The following is a 19,061-nucleotide window of genomic DNA, read 5'->3' as shown; positions in this document are numbered from 1 at the left end:
CCGAAATCATGGATGCAAAAATTTGATAGATATACTGCAGTCAGGCAACAAAATATTAAATATCTAGTGGCACAAAGAAAAAAGTCAAGAACTTACAAGAAGATTTTCAAGCTACAATCATTTCACAAAAAGGAATCAACAAACAAGTCTGGTAAAGATCTCAAAAGTAAACACCTAGCAAACTTATTTCAGAGGGCTTGATCTCCAGCATGTGTAAGACCATAAGCTCCAGAGTTACAACCGGAATGCCCTAACAAAGAAGTACAAAGAGATGGTAGAAATCTGTGGACTTAAAAACAGGCAAGTCCAGCATCAAACAGGCAATATGTGTACTGCCCTCTCTCCTTCAGCGTCTTCTGCTATGCCTCCGGCTCTTCCTTCGGCGGCTCCTATCGTCAGAATCAGAATCTGAAGCTGAGTCTGAATCAGAAGACTCAGAGGACGAGCTGTACCTTCTACGCCTCCCCTTCTTCTGCTTCTTCTTCCTCCTCCGCCTCCTCTCTTCCTCAGAGTCAGATGATGAACTGTAATCTGTACTACTCTCTGCTGAAGAAGAATCTGATCCTGTAACAGATGAGGCACCACTATCAGTCTCAAAAACTGAAGCCTCGCTATCACTACCTGAATCAGAATCTGACCGATGCTTCCTTTTGCTTTTCTTGGACCTATTGTCCTCCTTCTCATCCTTGATATCTGGGTTGTCCAAATCATAAGAGATTGAAAGCTTCATCCTCAATTTGGGGTTCTTAAGCTGCTGGGTACGTGAGGGCCGTGACATGTAGACCCGTTCATTCTTGCATTCGTATGTCCAATGCCCTGCTTGAAAACACTTTTGGCACTGTGATGCACCCATTGTAGACATTGAAGTCTTGTCTTTCCTTTCACCTAATTTCACTGCCTTTTCAGTACTCATCAAGTACATCTGCCTCTTTGCTTCCCTTTTCTCCTGCCATCTGCTAGGTCCTTCTTCCTTTTGCCCATAAGCATTAACATTTCGGGCTGCAGCAGCAGCTGCCCTTTCAGCCTGAGCACGACTGAGGCCCTTTGCAGCACTCAATGCTGCAGCCTTGATTCTTTCAGCTGCAGCCTGAGTCTTTTCTTCTTTCTTGCTCGACATCTTTTAGGTGCCAACAAACAACAAAATTATGAAAATATGTAGACTATCCGATCTTGGATTTAATTCACCCCAAATCCTCAAGCACCCTGCATTCAAAAATCCAGTGGGGTCATTCGCATTTGTCTAATTAGGCTAAAAGACCCTAACCAAAGAACACAGCTACGTCTCTTCCTTCTAAAAACAAATAGTGCGCGAGAAATTAATTCAGAGGCTACAATGAAAATAACAAACAAGATATCTCTTACAACGAAGTCTCCATACATTTACCTATCAATTCAGATATGAAAAAAAAAAAAATTTCGCTTAACAGGGAAATTCAATATCAGCTAAGGCACAATTTTACAGAATCTACCAATTATCAACACAAAACGATGGAAATTTTCTTAAAAAAAACAACGAAAAACAAGCAAAAAAAGAAAAAAAAATCGATTTTACAAGCAGTAAAAAAAACCCTACCTTTAAAACAAAAAGGTTGAATGAAACCTTCGTTCCCTTCACATTAAAACCCTAAATTGAAATTTGTTTTTGGGCACGGAAATTAAAGAACCTAATCACCAAAGAAAAGAAACCCTAAATTTTGAGAGTGTTTAAAAATAAAAAACAAAAATCAGAGAAGGCAAGAATTAGCGCGTACCGGGACCTCGTCGCGACGGCGAAGATCCAGAATGAAAGCCGAAGAAGAATTTTTATTATTTTTGTTTAAATGAGAGGCGGACGGGCTTTTCGTCTTTGACACGATTCATTTAAGGCCGTGGCTTTTTTTTTTTTTTTAACTGTTAAAAACTGTTGTGAAAAATTAAAATATTTTAAAATTTAAATATTGAAACGTAAAGAATAAATCATTTTTAACAATAGTTGCAAAAAAGGAATGATGAAATCAACCAAGTAATTATTTTGTTAAATAATACTAGAAAATTCTTTTCGTTTCTAAGTTTCATCCCAAACTATTTCATTTTTTCTTTCAAAGAAAATAAAGATATGGCAGTCCAAATTATCTATAATCCCGTCAAAAAGGACTTGATTCCAAATCAATAAAATTATATATTGACCATGAATAAATTTTATTTGATAAAGTATATAAATTTTATATAATTTATATAAATTCAGATAACCACTCCATAAAATTATATATTCTACCTAAATTTTATGTCAAACTCACTTTTTGTTTGAAGAGGTCGAGAAGTGGCGAATTGCTGCGACGCGTGCATGGTATTGGTAGTGAACCGGAGCTAATAATGGCAAAACCTTAACGTGACGCCGAGCGTCATAAATTTTATATTAATAAAAAATTAAATAAATTTTAAGTTTATTAATAGAAGTTTTATTTATTTATTGAATATATTTTTTTTAGTTTGGAAATAGGAAAATAATGACCCATGATAGGTGGTATCAAAAATAAATTCAAATTTTTACTAATACAAGACTCAAGAGTGATATCACAATTGAAGTAACAAGAACGTTACGTAATTATGAGCGGGCTGCAAGAGGCTGAAAAGGACCACACTTTCCTATCTCTCAAACACACACCGCGTGACATCGTAAACTGTGTTTTTGGTTGGGTCGTGTTTGTTTTGACGGCTACTTGTATAATGTGTTCTCTACTCTTTAACAACTGTGCACAACCAAGCTGAATGGAGCATCGTGGCCTTTTGCCTACGTTTTTCGTTACTATAAATACCAAGCTCCATCGTTCTTCTCAAACACACCAAAATATCAAAGCTATTAACGTCTCATATTCCAACATATTCTGTCTGCCCAGGCAAACCAGAAACAAAATGGAATAATGGGTTCAACTTCAAGTCTCAATTTGCCATTGCTTATGTCTCTTGTAATTGGCTGTCCGGTGGCAGCATCGGCTAGCAACTTCTACCAAGACTTTGACATCACATGGGGAGATGGTCGTGGTAAGATAGTCAACAACGGGGAGGTTCTTACTCTCTCCCTTGATAAAGCTTCTGGCTCCGGTTTCCAGTCCAAGAATGAATATCTTTTTGGCAAGATTGATATGCAGCTCAAGCTTGTCCCTGGCAACTCTGCTGGCACAGTCACTGCCTACTATGTAAGTTAATTCTCCAATTTTTGTAAGGACATGTAGATATGTTGATAGCACAAATGCTGATGTATATTTCTATTCTGCAGTTATCTTCGAAAGGATCAACATGGGATGAGATCGATTTTGAGTTTCTGGGGAACCTTAGTGGGGATCCTTACATTCTTCATGCCAATGTGTTCAGTCAAGGAAAGGGTAACAGAGAGCAACAGTTCTATCTCTGGTTTGACCCAACTGCAGATTTCCACACCTATTCCATCCTCTGGAATCCCCAGCGTACCATGTGAGTATTCCTAAACTGAAAATTTGCATTTCGCCCCAATTGGTAGGAATTGCTTGATTGACAAAAATCTTGTTATGCTATGTTCCAGCTTCTCGGTGGACGGCACACCCATTAGAGAGTTCAAAAACACGGAGTCACTTGGTGTCCCATTCCCAAAGAACCAACCCATGAGAATTTACTCCAGCTCGTGGAATGCTGATGATTGGGCTACAAGGGGTGGTCTGGTAAAGACTGATTGGACTCAAGCTCCTTTCACTGCTTCTTACAGAAACTTCAATGCCGATGCCTGTGTTTGGTCTAATGAAGCATCTTCCTGCAAATCAAATCCTCTATCTTCTGCCTCAACCAACAATGCCTGGTTCTCTCAGGAGCTGGATTCCACTAGTCAGCAAAGGCTGCAATGGGTCCCGAAGAACTACATGATCTACAACTACTGCACCGACGCCAAAAGATTTCCCCAAGGTCTACCTCCAGAATGCAACATGTCTTAGAGGCAACAACAGCACTTAATTCCATCAATATTCTTTCAATTCTTTTTCTTCTTCAGGCCAACTCATGATTCTTTTGTTCTTTGAGAAATCTCCCTATTTTGTATGTAATACGTTATCAGATTATATGCAACAAGAGTTATACTTCCTCTCTTAAAATTCATGGACATTGATCAGTTTCTTTTCAGGGTATATTCCATACAAAATAATATGTAGTAATGAATATTAATGATCCCGTTTATACCATAGCATCATAAAAACATCTACAATTTATTGAATTAAGCAAAAACATTGTAATAAAATCCACTTTCAAAATAAAGTACATGCTTGATTTAACAAAAGCTGGTAAGGCCAAATCCTTTTGTACTCGTGGTGAAAGATGACAATTCATAAAGAAAAAGGACAATCCTAAGCAAAAAACATTGTTTATAACTTAAGTACCAACATGCTACAAATTGGTCTAGGCAGAAAAGGCAAACTTAAAATTCTAAGGCAGCATTAGAATATTCCGGTGAGGAAGAGCTAGAATATTCCGGTGAGAAGATTTGCAGCAGTCGAAATAGCAGCTCCGGTGATGGCACATTGCACAACCTGCTCGTGGGAAGCTTCCTCGGATGTGAGTGCCAGTGCCATTCCTGTAATTGCTCCCGCCATTGCACTGTTTTTCTGCAACATGTTGGCCGACAATGGTGTCAAAAGAAACATAATGGTAGCATAAAAAGAATTTGTTAAGCTCTTGGATCAGGAAACTTTGCATCTTTACAACAAGTGGAGACTGAAGAAACTGCCTTTTTCCCCTATGAAAAGAAGAGAGAAGATGCTGATCTTTACCCAATCATGAGCTCCACGAGCCTCTTTTAGTCCATATGTGAGACCAGAATATAATCCTGCAGCCAGCCCTGTAATGTGCAATTCAATTCATGAACCATGATCAATAATGAACCAGTTCAAATCAACCATTTGTACTTGACAGCCATTATTCTCTCTTTTCTGAACATTTTCTGACAATTCATCCAAGAGAAACTAACAAGAAATTGGGTCCACGCTCTAAACTTACCCCACTGTAGAGATTCTTTTCCAGTGCTCTTCACCTGTAAAATATTATTAAAAATTACTTGGATAAAACAAAAAAAATAAATAAGCAGAATATCCTCAGGTATTGCAGGCACCTGCATTAGCAATAACCAGCTTTAACAAGATCAATTTTGGTGACACAAGTGCAAGAGCCATTAAGACTTATCTCATTAATCAGTATACAACGCCATAAGCTTTAATTCCATTTTGAAAGTTCATGCTTGGGAAAGAGACTCACCATTGCTTCAAGAGATTTTCGATTGGTTTCTCCTGCAATCCATATAAAACAATTTCAATTAACTTTCACGGGCAATGTCCAAACAAATGAATAACACACAAAACTCCCATCTCCCAACAAGTAAGAGAAGTAAACTCTCCATTTCCAAATTGAGTCACATCTCCTTAATCTGAATAGTGGATTAAGCTTTTGGTACTAAATAATTCCAAAGTTTTAGTAGTTTAAGGGTCAACCATCTCAAATTTGTATGAAGATCTAGAAAACCAAAAAGAAAGTTGCATAAGACACCACCAAAGACTGTTCATGTTTTTCCCCCTCTTTCTAACGCCAAGTTCCTCTCAGACCATATGATCAGGACCAGCAGGCATTGATACCTCTGAGGTCAGGGAAGCGGTTCTTCTTGTTCTTGGAACCGGTGATATCAGGTGAGTTACTTGATTCAGTTCCTGCACCAAAACAACAAGACAACATCGACCACCAAATAATTTAGGATCCCAATTAACAAATGATATGAAGTTGAAAAGAAAGTGCATGCCTTCAACAGCTATGAAACAAGACTCCCTCGCCGCAGCCTGAATCGCTCCAATCTGTACACCAGTACCAAACAAGAACCCTTTCATTTCTTGCATTCTCAAACAATAAACAAAAGAAACTGACAAAAATGAGGTTGAAAACCCAGAAGATTTACGTACGCCAGCAGCTTTGACAAAGCTCTCAGCAATGCGGTTGAGGAGAGGGTGTCCAAGGTCGAAGAAGCATCCCTTGTCGAAGTTACGCCAGTCATCCAGCAAAGACCTTGTCTCCAAGTTACTGCTCATGTTGTTTTCTTTTTCGGGTTCTGAAGCTAACCCTTTTTTTTTTTTCACTTGAAAAGTTGGTATGTCTTTTAACTTCAACTTCTTCACAGAATTAATGGTAGGACGGTATCCAAGTAGTTATGGCAGATTCAGATAGAAAGATAACATTTTGCAAACGTGATTAACTAGAGAAAAGCAGCGATTGTAGGGAGTTGCGAAGAAGAGAAAGTCAAGACAGGGACAGGGGACACGTGTTTCAGAGACCCTACGTGTCTCGTGCATGGAACCAGGTTTGGCGGACTTCGTGGCGATTCTTTGGGTCTAAACTTTCGCCGAGAATCTTTCCGAAGTCGGTAACAGTAACCCTCCCGGTCTGTCTTACAAGCCGCGGGCCGGTTCGTATCGAATTCCAATGACCATTGTTTTTCTTACGTGAAGCTGTTATTCTTTGCAAACTGTCTTACGTGTGAAGGCCCAATCGGTTACTCTTCCCAAAATGAAAAATAGAGGCAGGCAAGATGGAGAGTTAAGGAAAGAAGTTAAACTTGCAAAGCCAAAGAGAGGGATGATTTTTTGGGGAACAAATTTTTGGGCTTTGCTGATTTAATGAAGAAAACTCTTCAGAAGTGAAGTTGCGTAATAGCAAGTTCTAATTTACAAGTGGTCTATAAATGAGGTCTGAGCTACAATTAAGAAAATTTTGGCCTTCTAAACCAACATCCTAAACCCTCTCTCTCTCTCNACTACCTACCTCTCTCTCTCTCTCTCTCTCTCTCTCTCTCTATAACAGCCACACCCACCACAAAACTGAACAACAAAGGGACACTATTGAGGGCAAATATTACTGCCCATTCTATCAGTTGGTTCACAAAGCTAAATAAGGGCAAGAATTAAGGAAAAGGGATTTAAAAGAAAAAGAACAGAAACAGGGGGAAAAATCAGACAAAGACAGGTAAAATGTTTTACAGAAGCAACAGTTGGGCGGCTCCCAAAGCAGAAAAGTCCTAGCTTCAGTTTCAAAGCATCAGAAAAAGGCCTGGTAGACTTAGCTGCATAATGAGTAGTACGTGTTTCTTCCATGCTCTCAGGTGCACTATACAGGATCATCCCCTCCGACAAACAAATTCAGCATTGTCCTGCTCATTCCACTTTCTTCGCATCCAATTCTTTTTGGCAGTCCACTTTTTCTTTGGTAGCCGAAGACTGTATAGTCACCAAGCACATCCTTGAGTCGAATAAAACAAACACGAAAACAAGTTACCCTGCGCATAATGATTCTGATAAATAACTTAAGATCCATTTACAGCCATCTCAGGTGAGGACTTTGGTGGTATCAACGGACAGTCCTCTCCACTTAATTGTCTATTGTCTGAGGGGCTATGCAAGCAATCTGAACAGTTTCTGGGAGGTTCCTTATCTACAAGGTTGTCCTCTTCTGAAGAACTACTATTGTTATCAGAACTTCTGGGACTGCCAGATTCCTTCTCTACATGATTTTCCTCACCTAAGCCTTTGTTCCCTTCAGGTGACCGAGTAGATATATGCATGGCATTTGCAGTTTTCTTACTTGGCAGCACTGCCTGGCTTAGTGTTGAACACCAAGCCGCAAATAGACTATCTCTTGATTTAGAGCTTTTACCCAATCGCTGCTTCTTAGCTAGGTCAGGCTCCTTTTCCTTAGTAGTCAACTTACGCTTCAACCTAAGGGACTCCATGGTTCCTTCATCCTCCTCCGAGGTTTCTGCATGCTTCCTTGGAGGTGGTCTGTAGTCTTCATCATCCTCATCATCATCGTAGTCAACGAGTCCACCAGATCTTGGGCTATAAAATTAAAATGAATGCATAAATTATGAGCCCAAACAGACTATTAATCATTGTTGGTAATCATCTAGGATTAGGTCATTAAAATACCTTAATGATGGGTAGCTTGCAGCAACTCCATTGGACAAAACAGGCTGAGATTGTCCTTTCTGAGTATTAGATGCAGATGCTGTATCTTCTTCATCACTGCTAAAGCATCCACATTCAATCACTACAGAGGAAATGGATCAGAAGAAAAAACTCAACTCATCTGTTGATGGAAGCATACCTGTCCTCATTGAAATAGTCTTCTTCTTCTTTCTCCAAAGCACGCTCATCAATTCGTTTTCTTGGGTCCAGGGCATTAACATTCGTTTTTGCTCCACAATTTTCCAAGCACTGCAAACAGACAAATCACGTCAAAGAAGCTCTACCTCTAAAAATCTCAGTTAAAAATTGGTCGGGAGCTAGAATACCTGCTCGTATTTAACTTTCAAAGAGTGAACGGAAGCCAAATAGTCGAACTTAACCAACTGATTCCAAAATGAATCAACTAGATATTTAACCAATAATTTCAAGTTTTCCTGCATGAAACAAAGTTATTAGCAGACACAATTTGCCAGATATGTCTATGATCCAAATATAAGAGCAGAAACGATATGCACCTTGCGGATATATTCAAAAAGTTCTAAGACTGCAGAGTTCAGCACATTGTAACGATTTCCATTAGCAACAAAAGCATCAACAACTGGTTTGAGAAGGTTGTTCTTAACAAAATGATTTATTAGATGATCATCCTGCAACATGACAGCTCAATGATGAGCAATTGAAACACGTAACAGCATTAATCAACTTGTACATTCACCAGCCACAAAAAATGCTGATTTGCAAGAAGGTTAGAGAATAAAAAGAAGCATAACATTATAATATGGAAAAACCAGACTCCTAGAAATTGCAAGTGCACAACAATGAAAAAAACAAAACAAAAGATCACCGGTATAGAAGGCCCAGTGAATGGGGAAGAAAGTTTAAAAAAGAGAAAATTTCTCCACCCTATATCCCAGTTGGGTAGCAATGGTGCAAACAAACATAATAGCCCAATCCTTAACAACTGAGACATCTCAAATGACTACAGTAGAAACAGTAGTGGCAGGAGATCTGCCAACAACCAGTGAATTGTAATATTATGTTATTCCTGGTACGTATTGTTGCTCAGGCTTGAGTGTGAGACATGGTATTGGTCCCTTGTATTTGATGTCATGGACCCTTACCCAAGTCGCTTTGAGATGTCAAATATGTGTCTCACATTAATACAATTGGAAAAATGAAAAGTCAGCACAGCATATATGTACCTCTCATATCTCAAATGATAAACATATACATATCTGAATATTTAACGTGAGAAACTAATTCCCCGTCACCATATGCAAACAGTCAAAAGCCAAGTCAGACATGATTCACATAACAAACAGCTTCAGCTCCAATTTCATTTATATATTCAATGCTATTTCTAATTCTATAGATGTCATAGAGTGAGCACAAAATATTGAACTCTGATGGCATATAAATTTACCCTAAAGAATGAACTGAATTTACTTACATGACGGAGAATAGTGCGAACAAAGCGAACAGCAGCAACTACTAGGTATTTTTCCCTTCTCCAGGTCAGTAACAAAACTTTGTCTATAACGTTGTTAAGGAGAAAATTACACCTGCAAACAATGAAGAAAAGCCAATCGACATCTACAATTCATGAGCCAATTTCTAGATGAAATAAAACTAGTACGAAAAGATTACTTTATTCTATAAGGATGGTGCACAACACAAAAGCACAGCAATTCACATATGTTCAACAGAATTTCAGGCTTCGTGCTATTTTGACTTTCAACTCTTCCTGCACTGCTTGCCAATTTACTGGTTGACTGGCCAGCCCCATCAGAAGGACATGACAATATTATGACATCAATTAGCTGGCCCAAATGCCTCTCATAAAAAATATCAATAATTGTATCTCTCTGCAGAAAAAAATAATATAAGGTCAAGCACTTAATGGCATAATCCAACTTCAAAATTAGAACTAGTAATCAAACCAGCATAGAGAAAGAAATTAAATCTTACATCAAAGTTTAAGTGACAAAATTTTCCAACAATCAGCAGATATATATAATAAAACACAAATCAACATCCAAAATTTTTACACCTGCATAAAGAAACCCAAAAATGTTTTGGACTCCCAATGTAAAGATAACACATATATGAGGTATGAAAAACACATCATAACGGCCATGATCTCTGAGTAAGTTATATAGTATCAATCTCTCAGTATCTACTGCACACAAAGGATCAAACACTACAGCACACTAAGGATCAAACAGAAGCCAAATGAAGTTTGGCTGAGCTAGTTAGACACAAAAGGAAGGACACAACCCAATTTTTATCAATATATTCAGCTTCTTCAATAACTCTATGACTCTACCTTACTGTGCATGAGGAGCCAAGTTCAGCTTGTTGAAAATTTCTCATCTTACAACCAGACCTAGAATCTAATTCAATACAAGTCCATGCTTCTCAAAGAACAGCACCACATTCTAGAGCAGCAACATAACTTAAGACAAGTAAGGTTGGAAAAGAGCTTAAGCTAGACCAAAAAATATGACCTTAAACTAAAAAGAATAGAAGAGAAGGATTCATGAAACCTGCCCCAATTATTTTGGAATTTAGGTTGAGTGAGAGTCTATGCAACTTCCCATCTACCAAAATATAACACTTGAGCACAGAAATCAAGTATCTAGGTATGCACCTGAGCTCCTGACAATGTGAATGAATCCAGTAAACTACGAAGAATTTCAAGAAACTGGCAGTGCATATCCTCCCCGAAATCTGTTATCATCCCTTTAACCTGTAAGTTAACAACTACATATTAGTTCTTCATATTCTCTCTCCATATATACAGACACATATATACCAATGATAGAGATCTGTTAAGTTCATCTAATTCTTGTGTTTCTACACACTCATTATACCATATTACCAACAAACTGGAATAAAACACGTACCAAAAGTCCTAAAAGTGGAATTCCTTCCTGGCGAACAACATAGGAGCGCAGAAGGTTTGGATCCTGATTCAAGAACAGTATGAGGATGTCTGTCCTGCATCCATTATAGAGACCTATGGTTAGAACTCAATAATTAGGAAATTAAAAGTTTACACACAATGTAAGAAGGAAAGAAATATATAAAAGAGAGATACTACAAATGCCACCATTACCCAGTTAGTTCAAGCTTTTTATCTTGACTCTGTAGAGCATCAGTGATAATGTCAAAGATACCTTCATTCATAAGATCCCTAGAATGATTGAAAACAGACACTTCAGCCAAAGAAATAAAATTTAATTGTCCAAAAGATAATTCTGGAGAAATGACAGCTTTAAGAAACAAGATAGCTACAGCAATACCAGATGTCTAACTTGTAGAAAAGCATACCTAAATAGTCGAAGCTGCTGCACCATCTGCAGGCTCTTGCTTAAACAACAAAATTCGTGCAGGAAATATACCTATTGAAAAAATAAGCTAACAGGATTAATGCAGACATAAATCAAATGGAATGAACCACAGAGCTTAAGTCCATGCATTAAAGAGCTACAGATAACAAACATTCCAGAAAGACATGAGACAAGACACTGGTATGAAGAATGTACATGAACCAAGGAAAGGAAGATTTCTTCGGCCTTAACATTCATAAATTTAACCTCACCTAAATCATGACCTTTCATAACCTAATCAAAGTCTAACATCTAAAAGGGATCAATGAAAATACAAAAATCAATCATCTTAGACAAACTACAAGCAAAGGAGGGCTAAGCAAACTGAAAGTCAACAAAGTTTGATCTATCTCCAAATCTGCCACTCATAACACTTAGCTGTAAAGGAAGCAACCTTCATAACCAAATGAAAAATAGTACAATAAAACTTCACTTCCAAATCAACAATTACCAAAGTTTTCTTCGACTCAGCTGATGTGGTGGGAGACCTCAACCTTGCAAACAATTCCTGAATAAAGGTGCTGTCATCCTTCAATAAAGAAATAACCTACAACACAATACAGCAGTTAGGGCAAAGAAACAAAAGGCCTAATATATTTGCCAACAAACAATAAAAATCTTACAATAGCATTATTTGAATGAATTACAGAATTGAGACTGGCAACTGTGGCCTCATCCAATACCCTTGCCAAAACAACATCCTGAAAGAAGCAAATCAAAGCAAGAATTACGCAACTAAAGATATGAGTGGGACTCATAAGTTAAGCATTTAAGATGCATACCTTCAGATAACCAACTCGATACGTCTGGTGTATCTTTGAGAGGACCATGGGATTTTTAATTGGAATGGCCTGTAAAAGATGAATATTATAAAATGAACTCTTTTCTACAAGTAAAGGTCCTTGATTTTCTTTCTCCTATCTAACCTCCCTCTAATCCTCAGTCCACACCTCCATCTTAAGAAGCAAGAACAATTCAAGTGTACCTTACCTCCTTAAAAACAACATGTTCTTTCAGAAAATTCCGATAGTGCTGAACCTCAGGAACATCAGGATCATCTGCAAACCAAAGAAGAAGAAACTGTCTTACCAGAAAATGATACAAACTATCAAGAAAAAATATTAATGCTGCAGACACAAATATCATACGAGAATAAGTTGAAAATCCAGAATGAACAGAGTAAGGCACATAAATTCTAAATGGCAACCCAACATGCAGCTCAAAAAATAACCAATTTTTAAGCAATAAACAGGAAAATAAAACAGGCATCAAACAACTTCAAACCTCCTGAACAATGAGAGATAGATTGTTCCACTTAAAGATTTCATGTACCAACTTGCTTTTTTACAACCAATCACTTGCAAAAACAGACATATATTCCTCACCAATGTCACAAAGCTACACATCATAACTACTTGCAATATAAGTTATGAGTGTCTTGACAATTCTGTTCAAGTTTTGGAATATAAAGTTTGATGTAGAAGCTATTGGATTATTCAAACATAATTTAGAAGTTGAACTGAAGGAACAGCAACACAGACAGCCACAGATATCATTAACCAGTTGAAAAGACTAAAAGAGAAACCACAGAAACATTGAACATAGGAAATTCCAAAAGGTCCCAAAATATAAAAATGTTATTAGCATAAAAAGGAATTGTGCAGGATTCTACACCTTGAAGCCCACATCCAAAGAGTCATATAAGTAATTTGCAAATTAAACCCTCAATTCAATCCAGCAACAGTCACTAATATAAATCTGTGAACAAACAGCGATGGAACTTACATTCAAGGGAACCAATAATGTCCATGATTAACTCATCTCCGAATATTTTCTCAAAAACTTGAGGACTATTGAGCAAAACTGTGAAAACAACCAATAACATAAATCAGAGATCCCATGAATCACCTGTAAAGTACAGCCATGTCTTAACTAAGAAGCATAATCATTTAAGTAAAAAAAAAAGTACTAACTTATCCCCTTGATTATTTTGAATATCATGTGAAGACCATCTACATTTTCCAAGTCTTCACAGATTCTGAATAGTTCCATCAGCTTCTGGAAGAAATCTTGCTGCATTAAGATCACAACTCAATTCAGTAAGGTCTACAATATTTAGAAACTAACATGGATGGAAATCAAGACAACGATATTTATCTATAAAGTTGAAACAGAAACAATAGCAAAAAACCAGGATATCGAATGATACAGACATGACGTTCTAGGAAAAATATAAAAAGTACCAAGAAATCAAACACATAGTTGCATGGTGGAGAAAGATGCTCAAACTCTCTCCGTACAACATGGAAGATCAACAAGATGAAAAAATCTCAGAGAGTTGAGAAACTAGAGGAAGAAAACCAAATTAATCAGCTTATAACACAGCAATCAATTAGTAATTTAAAAAGACAGAAATACCAACATTAACAAGAGATAGATGAGCAGCAGATAATTACAGAATACTAAACCATATAACATCTACATATAGAGGACATTAACAAAAGGAAATGTACGCACAAGCAAAGTTAAAGAATCATACATCATTTAATATAAGTTCTGTCAGCCGCATCTGATCAGCAATGCCACTCTCAGTCACAGTCTGAAGGACAAAATTGATCAACTTAACAAATAATCATATAAACATGCTTGAGCAGACTAAACTTAGAGAAGCTTTCCAAGCAAAAATAAGCAGGGAACGCAGAAAATATAGGTTCAGCAACTTACTCTAAATGACATTATCCAGAAGAAAAAGAAAATAGTCAACTTACTATATATTACAAATAATTATAAGACAAGCTCAAATAGAGATGATCACGACACATGGGAGGGCATAAAAGAACAGTAAATTCACAAAACAAAAGGAAAAATAAATGAAGAAAAGCATTAAGAGTAAACATATCCAATGTTTTTGCAAACGAAAAGGCCTAAAAATTACCACTAAGCAAAAAAAATAAACATAAATAGAATGCAATCAAGAGGACTCAATCATTAATTAGAACCTTGAGTATTATGGGAAGAGTGGAAAGCTCGACAGCTGGCAACTCCCTCAACTCACTATTCATGGTGTGAAATGTCTCGTCTGCAGTAATCATTTGTAGTTGGTCATTTCTTGATGGTATTTTCAAAATTGCACAATAATAAATTTGACATAAAGTCTAAAATGAATATATTGCACACAAGTCTGAAGGAAATAATCTTCTGTGCATCAAAGGTGGAAGATGGTGGCCACTCAACCAATGAAGCCCAGTTAGTTAGGATCTTCCAACCTCTATGGCAGACAAATACATCATTCTATTCACCAAAAAAATTGCTTACAAATTTCAGGATTTCTGCAACTCTAGTCTTTATTTGGAGAAAAACTACTAGGAGAGTTAAACCATTTACAGGGATTCAATGTTTGATTAACTTGAAGGTAAGAAAAACTATGATTAAAGAATTAATAACTTTGATCAGGTTTCAAAAATACTTACTGTTAAGAGAATTGAAATGCAGATTTCTTTGCACATTACAGATGTGGTCCCTGCATTAAAAGAACACAATAAATAGAGGGGGGTAGAAAGGAAAATAGGAAGGTTGAGATCATAAACTTCCAACAGAGAGAACAGTAACAAAAGGGGATATAAAAATTTAGATCAAAAACATTCAATGAGGAAAAACCAAAAAATATGAAACAATTTATAGACATTACTTACCATATGTAAGAGCATCCTGTGGGCTCTTGAAAACTAAGTGCTAATTCTGTAGAATATTCTGAGTCTCTCCATGATATGATTGTATCTGATAAACACACACATCATTCAGTCAAACTAAAATTTTCACAAATGACAAACATCCAATTGAGAATATCACATTTGCTAATATTAGCAAAGGCATAATAGTACCTTCTTGCTTTCTGTAAATGTCATCAGGGCTGATGCGGTGCAAAAGCAATGTCTCATTGTCTTCTTCATCAAAAACAAACAAAGCCAGCTCTTCCGATCTCTGAATTATAACATTGACATTCATTTAAAAGGAAGAACACATTTTTAACTAATAATTTATTTTTAAAAACTAAATCTAGTATATCTATACTGAAAACAGACAAATACTGATCAGAAAAAGGATTAGAACAGACCTCCAAATAATCAACAGTAACATGCCCAGTTCCTTGATCATCCCATTTACCATCTTCATTCAAACGGTAGACCTTCACTCGCTGAATTCATAAAATAATTTGACCAAAAAAAGATAAGGAGAGAACAGTTAAATAAGAATTCCCAAAACTCATGCAAAATCCACACAGACAAACAACACAGACTGAAAATGGTGTTAGAATGGTACACTAAAAGATGATATCATTGAAGTGATGCATCGTCACATTAACAAGAAGTTAGACCTCAAGCAGCTATTTCAGCCATCCTAGTGCCAACAATAAATAACTTTTATGATCTTTCCCCCCTTGTGATCATCGAATACTGTGCAGGTAAGATAAAAAGTAAATAGAAGTTTACTCAATCCTAGCTAATTAAAGATTTCAACGTAGATCCATAACCTGCTAACATCTTATCATTGCATTAACTACCTAAATGCTTCCTATTTCCAGCCCAAGATGTTCTGCCAATGATACTACTGTCTTTGCTTCCTAGCTTTGATAAGTCACCCATGGAACAGCACCCTTACCATAATTCAAAATGCCTAGTCAGAGTAAAAAGAAAAAAAAAAAAACAAAAGGTCATACTTCCAAGGCCTCTTTGGGAAAGTGCATGGCATATAAACAAAAACTATCTGAAGAACAATGAAAAGATCAAATTAAAAATATAAATTGCATGTTACTTGTGATGACTGTTAGGAAATAAGCACTTAAATAGGGTTCATAAACATGCATTTTAGCCTATTGATATGCCAGTAAATCAACATGGGCTTTCTAAATTTACAAACTGACGCTCTAAAATAACAGAACATTCAAATCTGATACTGAATTAACCTATCCACACATGGAATACCTTTTTTTTCAACAAATAAAGAGGAATCATGTAATCTACAATGAACTAATATTGCAGAGCAGGCTAGGATCCTAGTTAACTAGTACCCTAACCAAAATAAGCTTGATATCAGGTGTAATGACTACCTACTCATTTCGAACTTAAGAGTTCATACAGTCTAGTAGTAAGTTCCCTTTAACATCAACTAAAGTAGACTCGTACCTCCAACTTAATCAAAATTTGTCATAAACTTATACTAAAATCACTCTGTTCCCTATTTCTTAGGCGTAAAATTATTTGACGGCTAAAACACACCCTCGACTGCATTTCAATACCTCTATTAAGCACCCAAATCACAAAAACTTCCATGAAAAAAAGCAAACAATGCGAACTTATTATCAATTTCTTTAACCAACCAACAACAGATTTCTATGACATCTCACTTAAAGCTAATCTCACTTCATTATACACTTCAAACCAAAACCTAAGTCAAGTTTGACTACCAACACTACGGAACAGGAAAAAATCAATCGCACCTCTACCTACAAAGCCAAGAATAAATTTAAATTTATTTAAAGTTAAGAACTTCATTCACTTTATAAATTCTCATCACTCCTCGATAATAAACATACCAAAAATTCAAAATTAATACCTAACTCATCCTGGAAGTGAACTAACCAAAATAAGACCAATTCTACAGCCAAAAAACAAGGCTTCTATAAAACAGCGAGAAACGAACTGACCTGCATCGAATTGGCGTTGCCTTGAGATTTCTCTTGAGCGCCCATCGCCGCTTCTCGCTCTCCGCTTTCAAAATTTTCGAATCCCAAATAACCACAAGGAATCGCAGAGATTGAAAAAATCGAAGTTATATTGAGAGATTGGGGGAACCTCAATTAGGGTTTTGGGGAAATAAGAAGAGAGAGAAAGCGCGGGCTCTAAAATATTAGGCGGGAGAGATTAAGGTTCCTTTTAGAAGGGATCAATTGGAAACCCTAACCGCCATTAACGAAGCTGAATAAACCTTCGTTTCTCTCTCACTCTCTCTCTCTCTCTCTCTCTATCTTTCCTTTTTATTTTTTCTATTTTCTGCGCAGGTGCCCGTCCCTCCCCGACCTTCGATAAGCGAAAGAAGAGAAAAAAAAAGAGGAGTGAACAAAAAAATTAAAAAATTAATACAAATGTACGACATCAAATGTAAGACATGCGATTAGGTTAACGGGCTCGTTTCTTTTCTTAATTACGGTTTCGCCATTTTACCTTCTAGTCTTCTCTGGTATCCACGCGCTTTTATTTCCGCCATCCAATCAAAGCACACAGAGATTCCTTTAAACACGTGTTTTTTCCCCTCAGCCAGTCTCGGTCCGACACGTACCATCGCAGCACGAAAGATGCACGACTTCTGGTCGGTAATCCTAGCAAACGTCACCTGCTTTAAATCAGGTTTGCCAGATGTAGGCCTCCCATTGGGTAGGATTCAGTACGGTTACACCGGGCGAAAGGAATGACGGGGGGAGGATCTTTGGAATTTCCAACGGGTTCAGCGTGAATTGTACAGAAACGGATGAATGGCACAGTAGGAAACTTTGGGTGGGGGCGGGACAAATTGACAAAGAAATCAAATAAAACATGATCATCATATGATGATGATTGTGTGAAATTAAATTCGTTTCCTCGTGTGGTTTTCGTTAATTAAGTAAAGCCTTTTTATTTTTTTTATTTTTAATTTTCCCTTTTTCAAAAGGGAATGAATGGATGGATGATGACCAAGTTTTTCGTGTAGTCCTATAGTGGCCATGGCATGATTAAAACATAGATTTGAGAAAAAAATAATTGGGGGAGAGGGGCAATCCCCTTTCGCTGACTTTGAGTAAGCATTGACATTTAATGCAACTGCCTTTGGACTATCCTAAAATGGACATCCATGACAAGAATATCTCTGGTTTTTTACTTGCTCACCTTTCTCTTCTCGCCCATTGGTGCATTGTTTTATTGGCATGATCTTTTTATATTTTTTTAATAATAAAAAGTTTTCGAAATTATGACTTCTTTTTAACTAAAACGAAACTTTAAATTTTAATTTGTATTCAAGTAAATTCTTACATGTTAACTAGTTTTACGTTATAACATTAACTAATTAGATAGTATATTATATGGGTATAAAATATCAATTAATATTGAATATGACAATAAATGATTTTTTGCTAATATTAAAGACTTATGGAGATAAAAATCAAAATTTAATTCATTAAAGTACAATAAAAAGTCAAGAATTTAATTGAATAAATGATTATAGTTTATGCTTTTTCGTTTCTTTTTGCTGAATATGATGTTCACGAGTGATGGTTATAATTAGTTTGATAAGATTTGTAGCCAGCAATATCTAAAACATGTGAAATCAATAAGTGTGGAAAATAGTGATTTGATATGCCTAATTGGTTAAAATGATTGCTCAAAGGAAATGATCAACAGAGTGGCTCAATAAATTTAAAAATCTAAAGTGATTATCATATATTTTTTAAATGATTAATATAAATTAATAATTAAATTTTTTAATTCAAATAAGTCAACTATCACATAAAATAAAAATAATATAATAATATAATATAAACTCTAAATTAAAATAAAAAATTTATAAATATTAAAATAATAGTATTTAATTGTTGAATATTTGTTACAAACCATAAATAAGGTTCACAGTTTTATAAACA

The 19,061-nt window shown here is 36.3% G+C and overlaps 4 protein-coding genes across 6 annotated transcripts; 1 reads left to right on the top strand and 3 right to left on the bottom strand.

Annotated features, from left to right (window-relative positions):
• Positions 7–1,907, bottom strand: LOC18603622 (zinc finger CCHC domain-containing protein 10). Its single transcript, XM_007035698.2, has 2 exons — positions 1,752–1,907; positions 7–1,203 (listed from the first exon to the last, which is right to left on the bottom strand). Exon 2 carries the CDS (start codon positions 1,115–1,117, stop codon positions 347–349), a length of 771 nt encoding a protein of 256 aa, XP_007035760.2. The 5' UTR covers positions 1,118–1,203; positions 1,752–1,907; the 3' UTR covers positions 7–346.
• LOC18603621 (xyloglucan endotransglucosylase/hydrolase protein 22) lies at positions 2,502–4,105 on the top strand. The gene is made up of 3 exons (XM_007035697.2): positions 2,502–3,176; positions 3,257–3,450; positions 3,539–4,105. The coding sequence occupies exons 1-3, from the start codon at positions 2,901–2,903 to the stop codon at positions 3,939–3,941; spliced, it is 873 nt and encodes a 290-aa protein (XP_007035759.2). The 5' UTR covers positions 2,502–2,900; the 3' UTR covers positions 3,942–4,105.
• On the bottom strand, positions 4,193–6,782 carry LOC18603620 (outer envelope pore protein 16-2, chloroplastic). Its single transcript, XM_007035695.2, has 7 exons — positions 5,943–6,782; positions 5,786–5,837; positions 5,625–5,696; positions 5,251–5,282; positions 4,996–5,029; positions 4,770–4,837; positions 4,193–4,604 (listed from the first exon to the last, which is right to left on the bottom strand). The coding sequence occupies exons 1-7, from the start codon at positions 6,066–6,068 to the stop codon at positions 4,461–4,463; spliced, it is 528 nt and encodes a 175-aa protein (XP_007035757.2). The 5' UTR covers positions 6,069–6,782; the 3' UTR covers positions 4,193–4,460.
• Positions 6,876–17,491, bottom strand: LOC18603618 (serine/threonine-protein phosphatase 4 regulatory subunit 3). 3 transcript variants are annotated; one of them, XM_018119543.1, is made up of 24 exons: positions 17,094–17,491; positions 15,504–15,584; positions 15,271–15,370; positions 15,082–15,166; positions 14,860–14,909; positions 14,389–14,468; positions 13,929–13,988; positions 13,363–13,462; positions 13,175–13,252; positions 12,380–12,447; positions 12,172–12,240; positions 12,013–12,090; positions 11,841–11,936; positions 11,331–11,401; positions 11,116–11,193; positions 10,904–10,997; positions 10,648–10,746; positions 9,645–9,862; positions 9,448–9,559; positions 8,513–8,644; positions 8,324–8,431; positions 8,137–8,246; positions 7,959–8,057; positions 6,876–7,868 (listed from the first exon to the last, which is right to left on the bottom strand). In XM_018119543.1, the coding sequence occupies exons 1-24, from the start codon at positions 17,136–17,138 to the stop codon at positions 7,337–7,339; spliced, it is 2,643 nt and encodes an 880-aa protein (XP_017975032.1). In that variant the 5' UTR covers positions 17,139–17,491; the 3' UTR covers positions 6,876–7,336. The 3 variants fall into 3 exon arrangements, with proteins under 3 accessions (XP_017975032.1, XP_017975033.1, XP_017975034.1); XM_018119544.1 differs by having other exon boundaries at positions 7,959–8,054; XM_018119545.1 differs by lacking the exons at positions 13,929–13,988; positions 14,389–14,468; positions 14,860–14,909; ... (2 more) ...; positions 15,504–15,584; positions 17,094–17,491 and adding an exon at positions 13,633–13,719.

Source organism: Theobroma cacao, chromosome 4, assembly GCF_000208745.1.
Source record: "Theobroma cacao cultivar B97-61/B2 chromosome 4, Criollo_cocoa_genome_V2, whole genome shotgun sequence".
Classification (NCBI taxonomy): Eukaryota; Viridiplantae; Streptophyta; class Magnoliopsida; order Malvales; family Malvaceae; genus Theobroma; species Theobroma cacao.
Note: the sequence above shows the minus strand (reverse complement) of the source record. Positions and strands in the feature narration are given on the sequence as shown.

Excerpts from the sequence above, each read along its gene's own strand:
- LOC18603622 (XM_007035698.2), bottom strand. The coding sequence starts at position 1,117 with ATGTCGAGCAAGAAAGAAGAAAAGACTCAGGCTGCAGCTGAAAGAATC.
- LOC18603621 (XM_007035697.2), top strand. The coding sequence starts at position 2,901 with ATGGGTTCAACTTCAAGTCTCAATTTGCCATTGCTTATGTCTCTTGTA. Across the intron at positions 3,177-3,256 it reads GCACAGTCACTGCCTACTAT|TTATCTTCGAAAGGATCAAC; the intron begins GTAAGTTAATTC and ends TCTATTCTGCAG. Across the intron at positions 3,451-3,538 it reads TGGAATCCCCAGCGTACCAT|CTTCTCGGTGGACGGCACAC; the intron begins GTGAGTATTCCT and ends GCTATGTTCCAG.
- LOC18603620 (XM_007035695.2), bottom strand. The coding sequence starts at position 6,068 with ATGAGCAGTAACTTGGAGACAAGGTCTTTGCTGGATGACTGGCGTAAC. Across the intron at positions 5,030-5,250 it reads GAAAATCTCTTGAAGCAATG|GTGAAGAGCACTGGAAAAGA; the intron begins GTGAGTCTCTTT and ends AATATTTTACAG. Across the intron at positions 4,605-4,769 it reads CTCGTGGAGCTCATGATTGG|AAAAACAGTGCAATGGCGGG; the intron begins GTAAAGATCAGC and ends AACATGTTGCAG.
- LOC18603618 (XM_018119543.1), bottom strand. The coding sequence starts at position 17,138 with ATGGGCGCTCAAGAGAAATCTCAAGGCAACGCCAATTCGATGCAG. Across the intron at positions 12,448-13,174 it reads CATTATTGGTTCCCTTGAAT|ATGATCCTGATGTTCCTGAG; the intron begins GTAAGTTCCATC and ends TTTGGTTTGCAG. Across the intron at positions 9,863-10,647 it reads TCACATTGTCAGGAGCTCAG|AGAGATACAATTATTGATAT; the intron begins GTGCATACCTAG and ends TTTTTTCTGCAG.